We start from the raw sequence: 15,800 nt of genomic DNA on the forward strand, positions 1-15,800 counted from the left end.
AATAAATACACATCTCTTCTTAATCGTTCTTTTTTCTTGAAGTGTTAACATTTTTATTTTTTTGTAGACTCTTAAATACTCGTCGAAAACTCATCCTAGTACCGGGGATCACCGCCATGAAAAGATGCGAGATCCTGCAGATCCTTCACCTCCAAATAAAATGTTGCGAAGGTCCAATAGCCCTGAAAACAAGTACAGTGACGGTACGGGACACAGCAAGGCTAAAAGTGCACATACTCACAGGGTGCGAGAGAGAGACGGTGGTAAGTTCGTATTTTCTTTCTCCCTTATAATTGCATTTGATTTGGATAGAGATTGATCGACCTCACATTGCACAGGTCAGTGAGAGTATTTAATGCTTTACATTTTTTTCCTTTGCATTTACATATAGTGCACCTCTACTTATGTTTTTAATTCATTCTTGCGTGTCTTTATGAAAACAAATCCTGACATAAAGGTTTTTTTTGGTGTAATGTATGATACTGTTCTTAATTTGGTGTTTTATCAAACTGTTTGTTCCTTTATCTTCACACGAAGAAAGATGGCACTATCTTTCATATAAATGTAGAGAACGAAAAAATTCCATTTCCATTGTAGACATTTTCTGTTATTTATCAAAAACACAAATAAGTTACTGATTGTGTAGTCTACCATCTTTTTCCTCTGGCTAATAGGAATTGGATTTCCTGTTTTTTTGTAGAGGCCTTTTGCCATCGGGTTTTTTTGTGAAAACCTTTTTCATGACCATCTGATACCTTGAGGTCCCAAATTAATGTTAAGATTTAGGGCATACCTGTATACGTAGGCCTTAAATGTTTCCTTCCTTGCGCCTTACAGATCAGTAAAAAGAACTCCAAATACGTGTGGTATGTTTGTAACCGCTACTGCTCAAAATTTGCATACTTCTTATGTTGGACTTTGACAGTGCATTTACATGCTACCATGAAGCATGTATCCTCTACTAAATATTGGTTGTAGAAACAGCCACAGGAAATAAACTGCCAAAAATCATTTTCTAATGCTTCCAACCATAGTACAAATATCCGCAAAATATAGGTTTGTTTTTTAGATGTTTTGTTTTCGCCTGTTTTAAGCATATAGTTTCAGTTTAAATTGCGTAGTGGTTACTTCACAAAATCACGTTGTCTTTATCCATTCAGTTGTGTCTGACTCTTGGTGATTAAATGGATACAATTCCTCCAGTCGATTCGATCAATAAGAGTTCCCCAAGTCTTGGAGATTATTGTGTGTATCTAACCACAGTGATCTTGGTCTTCCTCCTTCTGTTTTTCTTCCGTTATTCCTAACATCCCCCCCCCCCCCCCCCCCCCCCCATGAGTCTTCTTTTCTCATGTGGCCAAAATATTTCAGCTTCATTTTTATGATAAACTATGCTAGTGAAAGTTCCTGCTTGACTTGGTAAAGTATAGATTGATTCATTGTTATAGCAGTCCAAGGGATACAAAAGAGCCTTCGCCAGTACCATAGTTTGAAAGAGTACATTTTATTAGTCCAGCTTTCACATCCATACACTGTCAAAGGAAAGACCATTGCTTTGACTTTTCGTATCTTTGTCAGCGAGATGTCTTTGCTCTTTATCGCTTCGTCCAGGCATGTCATTTCTTTTCTTCTCAGTAGTAGCCGTCTTCTACCTACTGGACTTGAATTGCTATCTCAACTTACCTTTGGCTATTTTCTTTTGCCTTTATCAATTTTGAGACTTTGTAAGATGTCTATTTTTAGTTTTTTTCACATTTAGCTTTAGTCCAGCTGCAGCTCTGTTTTCTTTGGTCCTGACAATCATTGCTTTAAGATCTTCTCTCTGCACAGAGTTGTCATCTGCATTCCAAAGGCAGTTGATTTTTCTTCCTCCAAATTTGTTTCTATCCTGATTATCAGTCCTGATTTTTGCGCAGTATCCTCAGGTTAGATATTGAACGAACATAGTGATGGGATACAACTTTGTCAAGCACCTTTTGCAACATCGAACTACTGTATCTCCATAATCTGCCCTTACTGTCGCTTCTTGGTTGATGTACAAATTATTCATGAAGGAGATCAGGTGGGTTGGCACAGCCATGTCTTTTAATACATTCCACAAGTTTCCGTGATCAACTCAGTCAAATCCCTTGGTGTCGTCTATAATGCAGCAAAGACGTCGTTCTGAAACTCATTATTTTCCAGTTATCCATTGCATGTTAGATTCTGGTCATGCGTTCCTTTTCTGAATTCAGCTTGTACATCTGGTGAATTGCGCTCCATGTGTGGCTGTAGTCTTTCTTGTATGATCCTCAGCATGATCTTACTGGCATGTACTATTAAGGCTATTGTGCAGTACATCAAGCAATCTTTTGCATCCCCTTTCTTTGGATAGGTACAGATATGGATTGTTCGTTTATTATATTTATGTTTGGCATATATAGCCATAAAAAGAAAGTACCACAATGCATAGAATTAAAATATGAATTATACAAACACTATGACTATAAAACAGTATAAAACGCAATAAAATTCTGGTAACATAAACAAAGGGAACTCTACCAGACCATAGGGACTACCTAATTCATCATCAACAATGGGAAGAGATCACATATACGTTGGGTATATATTTATACATCCACAATAAATATCAAGAGCCGGGGGTATTCCCAAACATGGGTATGATCACATTTCTACCCCGTCCATTCAAAATTATATAACCAATTTCTTCAGCGACTCCTGTATTGCAATTAAGAATCTTCCCATTGAACATGTCACATTTAAAAATCTCATATTTACCAATAAACTTAAAGCATGAGCCCTACTAATAATTTCATAGTCAATAAAAAGGGATTTTAAAAATGTTTTCCATTCTTCTTAGAACCACAAGCAGTCCAACAGAATATGTGGGCCATTACATTTTACTTGTAATCCACATGTGCACAGTCCCTGTTCCTTCATCATAGCAGATTTTATCTTTCAGTGTTGCATGGATTCAAGCCAACCCTACATTTCAGGATTATATTTCTAAGCTTTGGGTTAGGCATGGCCTCTATATAGGGAAATATTTGATCATTGGTCCACCCGTTTATCAAGAACCGGGAGGACGATTTACTCCTCAAATAACCAAGATATTCCTCTCGGGTCATCGTATTAATAATAGCACGCAACACCGACTTTGGAATTTGCTGCCCCAAACTCCGTTTATCTGATTCTAGGGAAAGTTTAACACAACTTCTCTAGCTTGAGATGCCCAATTTAGTTTTCTACCCTCTATTTCTTTTTTACAGAGGTTTGCTATTTTGGGGGGCCCCTCTCCATTCATTCTCTGCTAAAAGTTTAATACCGCTTGCATACCCCGAGATATGGATCTCTTTCAGTCTTTCGGCAACTGCCTTCTCTTCTATATCTGCGGACAAATAGACCTTGTTACTTTGATCGAGGTACCTTCCATTATTTTGAATATTGCAAATGGTATTGTATCTGTTCCAGCTGCTCTGTGCTTAGCAATATGTTTAAATGCCTGTCTAACCTCACTTTCCATCTCCGGCTCCAGCTCACAGGTTTGATCTTAAAATTTCTGACCATATTTAATCTTGCTTGTATAGTTTTCTGTATATTTTCCATCTTTTTGTGTCTTCGCCATACATGATCTTTTTTTTCTTTATCCTTCAATTTTCCACTGCATCTGCTGAATTTCCCCCTTATTGCCTTGATATTCCTAAATAGGGGTCTCGTTCTGCCTCTGTTATCCTCGATCTCTTGACATTTTTGCTTCATATATTCTTTACCTTAACTTGCGTTGTGCTGAAATTCAGCATTTAGCTTGGCAATTGTATTACTATTTCCAGTGGCTTTTGCCTGCTTTACTTGTCTTGCTATTTCTAGCATTTTGTTGGAGACCCAATTTGCTTTCTGCTTGCATCTGTCTTGTGAAAAATATATTTCTTGGCTTTTTGGAGTATGGTATCATAAATCTCTTGCCAGAGTTTGTTGGTTTGTCTTTAATTTAAGTTGAGGTCATTGAAAGTAATGTCCACGGTGATAGAATAAACTTAGTGTTTGTTGTGCAAGTCGTATCTCCATGGTATTTGGGTCATCCTGGTTTCCATTAGTTTTATCATCTGTGTTAATATTACACAGTTCATGGTCTGCCACAATCTGCTTCTGGATATATTTTTGCTGACCATACTGACCTTTTCCACCTTCTGCTCTAGAGTATGTAGTTGATTTAGTTTTGGTGGTGTTAGTCTGGTGAGGTCCACATGTACAGTCTTAATTCTGGGTTGTTTGGCCCACGTAGTCAAAACGCAAAGCATGTTTTCTTGGTAGAACTCGATCAGTCTATCTCCTGCTTCATTTCAACCTCCAAGTCCTTCTTTTATAGCTACCTCAGGTTCTTCTTTGATGGCAACTTTGGCAGCATATTTGTCACTTAATATCATTTTTGGCAGGTCTGTATTTTACATGGCCCTAAATACTGACCACTTGTCTGGCAAACTAGGTGTATTCCTCCATGGTACGTTTTAGTTTTATTTACATTTATAGCGGTCTAAATCAATATGAACGTGCCAAACGTGTTTTCATTACTCATAACAAAAGTGAACCTGTAGAAACTGCTAATATAAATCTTTAAAGTATTTCATTGTTTTCAAACAGATAATCCACAGAACCCTTTACTTTAAAATGTTTACACGGAGTCAGATGTATAAAAACATACAAAATTAAAACATACATAACTACATCAGGGTTACTCTCGTAGTATTTGCATTGAATCCAAAGTAGCCCTACACGTTCCTTTAAAAACATCACATGTAACTCCGCCACGAGTTGAAATAAAATATGCTTAAATGTTTGAACGCAACTTTTTCCCATGTTGAGTTTGGAATTCCCAACACACACCTCTCAATTCCTACTGCTGATCTCAATTGAAGTGAAATGTAATTACTACTGTTTTTGCAGATGACATAGTTAGCATCAAATGCTGATCTGGTTTATTGTTCAAGTTCATTCTTAAGTTTGTATTAGTTAAATTTGCTAACTATTTTTAATAGTGAATTTGTTGGCGAAACGTCATATTTCTTATCTCAAATTTTCGCCTGCTTTTACAAGGTGAAATCTACTTTTGTCTATCATTACGTGTTCTTCATACTGGAGGGCCTCATATAGACTTGTGTTGCTGATTGCAAAGCAAGCCGGTATTCCATTTGGGCCCATCATTTGAATTATGATCCCGCTATTCTGAGATCCAGCTTTATTGTTGACATGCCCCAGAAAGCTGATGCTTTCTGTTTTGGTAGCATTACATACCAATTTTTTGTGTTCACTTTCTATTTTTGAAGTCTCTCAACTAGTGTGCCAAAGCATTTTAAACTCAGTTTTTCATTTGAATTGTGGTAATAGCTGTCCAAACCTGCGATTATTTATTTTTTCAGAAATTAATGTGCAACATTATGATAAAAAGCATGTCACTGATTTTTCTTAATGGAATTTGTGTGTCAAATGGGATTCTAAAATATTCATACTTGTGTGCCCGGATATCATTTTTACATCATATGCAAATATATATGCTGTTTTAACACGAGATTTAGGATTGATAGAAAGTCAATTTTTCTCTCAAATGTAAAAAGTGTACCTTTTTTTAATTCTCCAACAAAAAAGGGAACCTACATCATTAATGCCATCTGAAAATTTATATCTGGCGTTTTTTCCTTAGTTCAGTTTACTTTGGTAACATGCAATGTTTTTTGGTTGGACCATGCTTTTAAAACCTATTGATGTGCCAATTGTTAACTTGCAGGAGATTTTTAACTTTGGGAGCCAAGTTGGTGATTGGAATAACATATGCGATTTGTACAAGTTACACCAGTGTGAAAAGGAATACTTTTTTGTGTATTTGAAACTGCATTTTTTGTTTGTGTCAAGTGCTAGCTGCAAATGACTGTGCAGTTAATACTGGAAGTGCCATTAGTTCCACATGATAAAATAACATTGGTCTTGTCAAAAGCATATAATTGAATGCAAGCTTTGGGTAACTGTAATCAAGGCAAAACAGATCAGGGAGACCTGTATCGATAGAGCTTGGTGATGCGAGTAATGTTTATGTAGCAGCTGTTATAGTTGATTAGCTGAAGTCTTTGTGATTAAAATTCTTAAACTGTAATAGCTTTTTGACTAAGAACAATAGTTGTCCGAAAGTAATGATGGCAGTACATTGAGCAATGAAGTGAAGTGGATAGCTTTAAAATAGGGCTTCATTGGTTCCTCCCAAACCATATACGCCTTGAACAAACAGGCAATCGGGGTATAAGGGGATTTTTTGTTTGCCGGTATACTTAATTTTGGGTATCCTCTGATGTCTCATTTGGATTCCGTAAAAATGGGATCCTGGTCCTGTAACACAGCTGAAACATGGACCAGGGGAATGTGGGACCAGTAGTTATTCTTAACATCCCTGTGAAAACTCTATTGTATATCTTTTGAATACAATATTAAAGAGGTTTTAGGAATAGCTACACATTTTTTATCCTGTTTTTGGATCCCTACCACTAATAAAAGCACTCCCCCAAAAAGTGCTCTGTTAATGGGGAGCCCATCCGTCCCCATAAGAGCTTCGGATGGGTGTGGCAAACCCAGTGATCAAGCATGCCACCTAGGTTGGTAGGTGAGTGTGCCTTATTTTTATGAAATTCTTATCTGCGACATTGGGGCATTTCAGAATTTAGCCTGATCGGTCGTAAAAACACCTCCTATCCTGACTGCTTGTTGATGAATTAAGCCAAAATGATCAGCTGTGCTTTGGACTACTGTATAGTTATTGTTGGCGAAGACAGACCCATAAGTACACATCCATTTCTATTAGGGCACCCCATATGGTTATTGGCACCAACAATTAATTACATTACCAAAAATGTTGCTTCCTCCTCCATCTAGAACCCCTTCCCTTAAATGTTTGATTATTTTTCCACACTAATGATTTGTGACTCATCCTATAACAATGGTACCTGTCAAATCCTAACAAGATTTTATATGGTTTGAAACTTCTAGTTGGAGTGCTGTAACTAACAATGTAACCTTGTCAGTAGGCCAGTGGATCTCCTTTTCTGTAGGTATCACAGATGTTGGTTATTGGGTCCATGTTTCCTTATCTGGACACTTTAGGCACCTGTTTTGCTGCCTGCGCTATTGTATTTGAGAGATTGCGTTTTTTAAAGAACTCTTTTATAGGTTTACCTGGTTAAAGATTCTTTGTGAATTGCATTACGCTGGTTAAAACTGTAATTCAAGTTACCTGCTAGTGTTGCTGTTTAAGAAAGGATCAGGGAAAATCTGACACTTAACTAGGGCCACTTGTTGATCAAACCATATTAGAGTATTAGGGCTCTGTCCTAGTTTTTTGTAATAGATTCTCGAAACATTAATATCTTCTTTCCTGCAGAGCATTTCGAGCATGGAAACATCATCCAGGCAAAACCTTCTTTAAGACTGTTGCAACATTTGAAGTTGGTGTTAGTAGCTTCTGTGTATACCGGTCTCTTCTTAATTTGAATTCAGCCACATTTGCTAAGTTTTGTTGACATGGTTTAAATGGCTTTGATAATCACTATAATATTGTACCATAGAAATCCCACTTACTAATGGCCCCACACCTAATTTTTCAGATGGACAAATAGAGTAGCGGAGGAGGAAATAGGAGGGTTGTTAACCAGGTTTAAAAAAGAAATGGCCACCTTTCCCTTGTGGTAAACCCCACGTTATACCAGGGAAAGGAAATCTAACCCTCTGTAATTTTGTGAATAAACTACGTCCAGCATAAATCCCCAGCGTTAAAATTTGTCAGTAAAAATCTGTAAAACAGCAGTGTTCAATAGACTGCTTATTTCAGATTTCAAATCCATAAAACATACGGTAAAACAGCATTTGATTAGCAAACTAAGAAAAACTTAGTCCACTACTCACATATTATAAAACTATTACGAAATGTTAATTGGTTCTGTGTCCTGTGCAAATTCGCAAATATAGCAAACTTCCCCAAAAAATTGGGGAAGTTTCATAACAAGTTGAAATTTCAAATATAAAAGACTGATTAATCGAAAACAGTGGTAAATGAGAATCTTTAGGCAATAAAGACTTTGTTCTAGACACATCCTAGTGTTTGAAAGAGGGAACCATTTTCCACATGTATAAAAACAAGATGGATAAGTTCATTATGTTATACATAGCTATTGCTGTTTGTAATTGTGTGAGCTGACAATATATAAATCTCAAGAATTACAATAAAATTGTTAGATGTCTAACACACTGCTGTCTGGATTTACAAGAAGAGTTCTCCAGGAGTCTTTTTCGAATAAGCCAGGCAGCATGCAGGAATTTGGCCACAGTAACGACTACCACTTCCATTGTGTCAGACTTCAGGATTCCTTTGTCTCCCTTGAATTCCCTAACTCTTAAAACATGATGCACCAGTATAATCCACTTTTTACGGAGAACCCTATAAGTAGTGCAGAAAAAAAGTTGTTTCAGGGGCAAGATTGCGTGCAGGCAGTGGCCGAAGTGCATTAAAAAAAATATAGGAGCTATGATGCTGCACTCAATGGAGGTGTGATAAGTGAGTGTGGGGCGTGGTCAAAGGCATGGCTAAATAAAAATATTTAGTAACTTTTTTTTAGTCTATCACCTTCGGGTATCTACATAAAAATTTACACACAGCTTAAATGAAAACTAAATGCAAGTTGTTAATCGGTGTGAAATGGACTATGTACATTAAGAAACCTCTATTAGTTAATGCGCTGCACTAGAGAGCCATATAATAGATTCCTGGTTAGTGCAATGGAGACTAGCGCTACAAGGTCCCAGTCTGTGACATATAAAAGGTTTGATCGAAGTGGTTCCGAAATATAGATTCTAAAAATATCTACACTGTACATATGGCCATTTTTTAAATAACTCTTTTAAAAGCACACTCATCACAGCTTAGGTAGTTTCCTTACAAAAACAATAAATTTGTGTTATCAGGAAGTTTCAAGTTATTCTGTTAATTAGAACCAATACTGGCTCTCAAGCAACCCTTTACATTTGCAGATTGACCAGTTGCGCACATTTACATTTCTTTCAGGGAAGCAGACACCCTGGCAAGAAGGCTTGTTAGCTGTCTGCCCCCCTTGGTTTCACAGCACAAGAGACTTCCTGCCTTACACTTCAGCTGAAGCATTTGAACTGTCGGAATTAACTGTTCTGTGATGGATGTCTTTTCACAAAAAGTAGGGGAACTGTTATCCAAAATTAAAGTATGGGCACCATGTACCCTTCACACGCCCCCCCCTCCCTTTCGACCACTGCTTGCTGCGCATAAACTGCTTGACCCAATATTGTCTCCCGAACTAGCAATAAACGGGAAGAGACCTGTATCTAAATTTTAAATATAGTTGTCTTGGCAGGAACCTTGGGTGACATGGGGCGACTTCATAAAGGAGGGTGTTTTTATGGTCAAGAAATAAATCCGTCAAGCCACATGGTTTACTATTTTTAACCCTATCACCACAGAGATGATCTTGGCAACTGTTATTAATTAGTTGCCTTGTGATTTGGGTGGCTTCGACCTGGTTATCCCAAAGGGAATGGAGACCAAGAGCACAAAACATTTTCTTAACACAAGTCAGCCAGAAGTCTTGAATGGCACTTTATGCTTAAATGTTCCCTAAGAGGAAGTCTATAAGATTCCAGTTCTGGGGTACACCAGAGCATACTCCAAAACAGCATGGGTCTCAGTTTCACAATGAAGGAGATCTGGTATAATCCCATGTCTTGTTGCAGCGGAAGGGAAGGTATACTTTGCAGGTGGTTAGTTAAGTGCCTAAGAAATCTATTTTCCACCACGGTACCTCTATGACCCCAGAGTTCAGCGCTACAGAGAGCTGAGCTTTTTGCTTTCATTTTGTAAATCTGTATGACTGTGGAAATATTTTTTGATTTCATGTTCTTGGCAATCTTGCAGGCCGCCCCTGTCCCTTGTTGTAACTTAAGTGCACTCTTATCAGCTACAATTGTGGGACAAATTCATCCCTAAATTAAAAACATCCTGTACTTTCCCTGGAGGTTTTTAGGACTGTCCTCAATAATAGACCACAACCGGTTCAAGTTCCAGCTGATTTTATCCTGAACCTACTAGAAATAGCAATGATGAACTTTTTCCTCTTTCAGGGAGAATTCTTTTTACAGACAGTGGGTGTGGCTATGGGGGTGAGCTTTTCTCCTCATCTAGCCATACTGTACATGGACAACTATGAGACGAACTACATTTTTAATGAAGACAATTCATATCAGAACAACATAGTTCTTTGGAAGCGATACATAAATGACGTTCTCAAGATTTGGACAGGAACCGAGACTGACCTCAGAGCTTTACATGGTTCGTTGATTGGTAGATCACAGGACATTCAATTCACAGTCCAATACAGCTCCATCAGTATTGACGACTTGCATATATCGATCATAGCTGAGAATGGGCAGCTATATACGACTCTATTCAGAAAAAGTAGCAAATGCAATACCCTCTTATGCTACTCCAGTCACCATCCTAGAAATCTTAGGGATAATTTGCCATATGAGCAATTCTTAAGAATATGCAGAAACTGCTCATGCAAGGTTGATTATGTAAAAGAATCCAAAGATTTACAAAACATATTGTCAGAGAGAGGATACCCTAGGAGTCAACTTAAAAAAGCCTGAAAGAGGGCTTGGTTCAAGCCCTGTGACACATTACTAGAGCCTAAGCTGTGTTCGAATAAAACCAAAGAGAGGATGATCTGTGTCACTACCGTCTGCACACGCGGTAATGGTATAAGACGCATCATCAACCCTCATTGGAATTTGATCTCTGGTGAGTTAGACACACAAGAGCTGCCCAAGCATTCGTTCAGGAAGGGCAAGCACATCAGAGACCATGTAGTTTGTTCTCTTCTAGTGGCACCATCGCAACCTAACATACAATAAATGAGGAAGCTACCTCAAATCTTCGGACACCGCAAATGTGGACACTACAAAGAATGTGACCTCACTGGAAACCAAAACTTTCAGTCACCAAGACCATACCTATGAGCTCAAGAAACATACTGATTGCAACAGCATAGACGTTATATATGGCATTAAGTGTCTGTGCAACTTACTGTACATCGGTCAGACTTGCCAAAAAGTTATGATACGCATACTTCAGCACTGTAGCCGCATTAGATGTAAGGTACAAGGGACACAATTGGTTGAACATTTCGTGCAGCCAGATTTTCCCCAGGATACTCCCCTGATTACTCCTTCAGTAGAGTTACTAAATGCCCTGAAGAACATGTGACCTGGATTGTGGGTGTATACAGAAATGCGTGTCAGCGCCTTACACCACAAGACACAATTATTAGTAAACCCAATGGATAATATGGAGAATGACCATGGGTGTTGAAAGAAATTGATCACACACATGTATGAAATAGCTGAGGATTGTAATATATTTTGCTTGTACAGCATTTATGTATTGCTATTATTTATAGGCAATCAATATCTTGTGGGTTCATGGTTTCTTTGAAATATGAAACGGCTTGTCTGTTGAATTAATGTGATATGAATGGTGTGGTTAATGAGCTGGAGTAACAGTGGAGGTGGTGGTATTGTTTTTTGTGGGTTCAGTTATTTCTTCTCTTTATATTAATGAACCTTTGTCATGCCCTGCAATGTTATATGTATGGACAGAAGGTCATTTATGTGACTACAATAAATGAAATATATTTTGTTAACATTTCGAATGAGAATCTTTAGAGGATGCTTTATTTTTGTTAAACCAGATTGGTCGCACACTGCTACACCTACCAGTCGTGTTCCCCCAATGAAAATGGTCCCTGAAGGTCAGCGTCGGCGGATACACCTATGCTCGAGTGTGAATGCAAGTATGCGTGGCGTGTGCCATCCCTGGACACGTGTTTCGAGGTAGTTGCCTCTCGTCAGCAGGGAGTAGGAAAATGTGTGGGGTTGCTGTGTAAGCTGCTAAAATCGTTATCAGGTCTAGTACCTCTCGTAGCGCGCAGGTGCGTAACCATGAGTCCGTCGACTCCACCGGCTCAAGGAAGCCTGAATATAAAGTTAAACCAGATTGGTCGCACACTGCTACACCTACCAGTCGTGTTCCCCCAATGAAAATGGTCCCTGAAGGTCAGCGTCGGCGGATACACCTATGCTCGAGTGTGAATGCAAGTATGCGTGGCGTGTGCCATCCCTGGACACGTGTTTCGAGGTAGTTGCCTCTCGTCAGCAGGGAGTAGGAAAATGTGTGGGGTTGCTGTGTAAGCTGCTAAAATCGTTATCAGGTCTAGTACCTCTCGTAGCGCGCAGGTGCGTAACCATGAGTCCGTCGACTCCACCGGCTCAAGGAAGCCTGAATATAAAGTTAAACCAGATTGGTCGCACACTGCTACACCTACCAGTCGTGTTCCCCCAATGAAAATGGTCCCTGAAGGTCAGCGTCGGCGGATACACCTATGCTCGAGTGTGAATGCAAATATGCGTGGCGTGTGCCATCCCTGGACACGTGTTTCGAGGTAGTTGCCTCTCGTCAGCAGGGAGTAGGAAAATGTGTGGGGTTGCTGTGTAAGCTGCTAAAATCGTTATCAGGTCTAGTACCTCTCGTAGCGCGCAGGTGCGTAACCATGAGTCCGTCGACTCCACCGGCTCAAGGGAGCCTGAATATAAAGTTAAACTAGATTGGTCGCACACTGCTACACCTACCAGTCGTGTTCCCCCAATGAAAATGGTCCCTGAAGGTGCTTTATTTTTGTCTTCAGCGTTGTTGAAAGTGTGTGTGTGTCACATTGAAGTTGCCTGCAATAATGCTTCTGAAGGTATAGCCCTTAGCGAATTGTCTAAGTGCCCATGGGTAGGAGATTATTTATTAATGCCTATTGAACACATACAGGTAAACACAGTTTTTCTTTATTAAAGGTCAAGTAAATCAGATGTTTCAGGGAGCCTCTTGGTTTTACAGTTTAATACATTTTTCACTCAAATAATTAGCCCCTTGCTGGACGACCTCTCCTTTGGGCTACAGCAGGACAGAAAAAAATCGAATAGCCACACCTAAGAAATGGTTCTACACACCAAGATTCCTGAAACATGCTAACTTTATGCTCTTCTATTGAAGAGCCCTAGTGTGGTTCAGCAAGTTAAGCTTTTCAGCCCAGCAATATTCCATGTGGGTACACTCCATGAATCATTTTCAGGGTTCTTCAAAGGTGATCTATAGGGAAACTGTTGGTTAACAGGTTTATGCTTAGGTGTTAGTTCCGTGTGCTGGGTAGGGGAGCCAACATTATTAGAGGTAGTAATATCTGGGACGTTCAGGGCAATACAAGACAGTCCTTTTCCATAAGCAGAGATGGCAGGGAGCCCTCGTAGTAGCTTCAGCTGAGTTGGTGTAGAGTACGACTCCCTTCCCCATATGTTGGTACTGACGAGGATGGTGCCATAAAGGTCTGGGCTTGTAACAAGCCAATTGGATTAGTTTAACTGCCACCGGCAATGTCCATGGTGGTTTTGAATTGGACGATGGAGTGCTGTTGGGGGATTGATTGGGCTTCTAGGGCCAAAAGACAATTCACAATTGCCTGGTCATTCGGGAGCAGTATATTATTGTCGTGAGGGCTCAGGGTGTTTGGCCGGTGTTGCGCAAATATATCTGAATGAATTGGGGGGAGGCACTCGTGCTTGTGGCAGATTCAATGCAACACCTTGTTTATTAGTGCCTCAGTCGATACCCGTTGCCCGGGCTCTTGTCTCTGGACCGTTGTCAAGTAGATGATTTGGCCTTTTTAGGTCTCGCTTAAGCAGCGCGCATGCGCTGCATAGGAGGGGACCTCTTGGAATCGATCAGCTTTTTTGCCCAAAAACGTGCACGCTTTGCGTTGTTTTCAATTGCATCACGTGCACGTTTGGCGTTTCCCTTGCGGGAGTGAGCTTTGGCGATATCTGTTTGTAATTATCTGGCAAACAGATGGTGCACCTGCTTGCTCCCGCAAGGGAAACGCTGTGTCTGGTCCCTGTTACCATGCAGAGACTGCTTGTCTCTGGAGCCCGCCTCTGATGCTGCCGAATGTCAAGATGCCTTGTCTGGATTTTGCGTCACGCCTCTTCCTTGTAGTTTCCAGGACGCTGTTCGCTTAGTTCACACACCAGGGGTTCGGGAAGCGCGGGTTGAAGAGTGCCTTGGTGTGGCGCTGATGGACCAACTGATGAAGTAACAGGGGTGCCCAGCTCTTTTGCAGTACACTCGCAGTCAGCCTGCTCTCCCATGTGAGTGTCCGAGAAGTAAGGGCTGCTGCGGTCTTGTAGTGTCCTCCTCGGGCCCTGCCTCACCAGAGAGTTGAGTGGAAGCTTGGTGGGGGGAGGGGGGGGGGTGGCATGAGCAAGCCATGGAAGGAGGAAGGGGGAGGCCCACAACTGTAAGCAGCACCTCAGACAGGAGCGATAATTGTCCTCTGGGGTTACCTTCTTGCACCCCCAGTTTACTGCGCTGTTTTGAAGCCTCAAGGTTGATATAAGTGACAGGGCTTCAATGCAGCAGCTCCCAGCTCCTAAACGCGCAGTTCGCTCCCCCCTCTCACCTTATAATCTGCAGCGGTGAGCGTTGGGTGTCCTTGCATGCCCAGCAACCAGAGGGCAGGTATGGGTCCCTTCCCCCATGTTATTCAGCAGGCGTCCATATCGGACGAGGCTTTGTGGCATCCCCTCTCTTGGTGGGAGATAATGGCCCCAGCAGACCAGCTCTGCTGGGTCTAGACTGCGGCAGCCCAGATGCAAGGAGTCAGGTGTGCGGGCCCACATTAACTGCAGCCTGTGGCCCACGTCGTCCAAATCCTCCCAATGATAGTGAGGGCCCACTAGCAGCTCAGTTATGTGGATTGGGGCCACTGCCTCTCACCCCAGGCACTGCAAAGATCAAGCGCCCTTCAGTGCTGGTCTCCTCTCGTCAGTTGCAGCAGGGGCGCAGTGGAGGTTCCAGCGGCACAGTCGCGGCAACTGTCATCCCCGTATGCTGCCCCCGTGAGTGTGAAGAGCAGGCAAGCAGAGGCTGCAGCGGGCAGCAACAGCGTGAGGGGGTGCACAGCACCAATGCAGTGGCGTCCCGGGCCCGAAGGGAACAAGGCCTGCAGACACCATAAGGTGTTTCCAGGCATGGGTTAGGGGGCAGTCCCACCCTGCCAGACTGCACAGCAGGCCGCAGGCAATTAGCACTGATTACCGAGCACTCACTGCCATTACTGAGTGCTCGCTGCCATTACTGCCTCAATAGTGGGTTCTTTCGGTGTCTGCAATAATAGCATATTGGCAAGCCCAGCTTCCTGACACTACAGAAAGTTGATGGATTGAGCCGTTAGCCAGCAGAGCCACGATAGGCAGTGGCCAAATTGCTGCAGGGGTGAGCCATGCAATTGTATGATGCAATAATAGGAATTGGGATTTTCATATCTTACTTTTTTATTTAATAAGAAGGTAGAACAGCGAGTTTATGAATCCTAATCAGTTCAAGTCTAAATAAAAGTAACCGTGCTAAGACCTCCGTGTGTATTTCCAAAGAGAACAGGCAAAGGGTTGGCAGCAGTGAGCTCTGCTGTTTTCTTCATTAATCCTTTTTGTCAAATCTGACCATCCACCCTCAACATAGTCAACAAGCGCCCCCCAAGCATTGGCATAGCCAATAGGTCTCGCCTTTGGGACCGTGTAAGTGTTTAGCCATGCAACAGTTGATGTTGTTGCACCAAGGATATTGTGCTGCATAACTAAATACT

At 41.1% G+C, this 15,800-nt stretch overlaps 1 protein-coding gene across 12 annotated transcripts in view; it reads left to right on the forward strand.

The window, feature by feature from the left end:
• WAC (WW domain containing adaptor with coiled-coil) overlaps positions 1-15,800 on the forward strand; it is a 600,841-nt gene that overhangs the window by 1,851 nt on the left and 583,190 nt on the right. For all 12 annotated transcript variants that reach the window (XR_014970123.1, XR_014970125.1, XR_014970124.1 and 9 more), the window contains exon 3: positions 68-263. Coding sequence is in view for 9 of the 12 variants with exons in the window: in XM_085631783.1 (XP_085487909.1) it covers positions 68-263 (196 nt within the window). In the remaining 3 variants the exon portion in view is untranslated. The remainder of the gene's footprint in view (positions 1-67; positions 264-15,800) is intronic.

Source organism: Triturus cristatus, chromosome 10 (genome assembly GCF_964204655.1).
Source record: "Triturus cristatus chromosome 10, aTriCri1.1, whole genome shotgun sequence".
Lineage (NCBI taxonomy): Eukaryota > Metazoa > Chordata > Amphibia > Caudata > Salamandridae > Triturus > Triturus cristatus.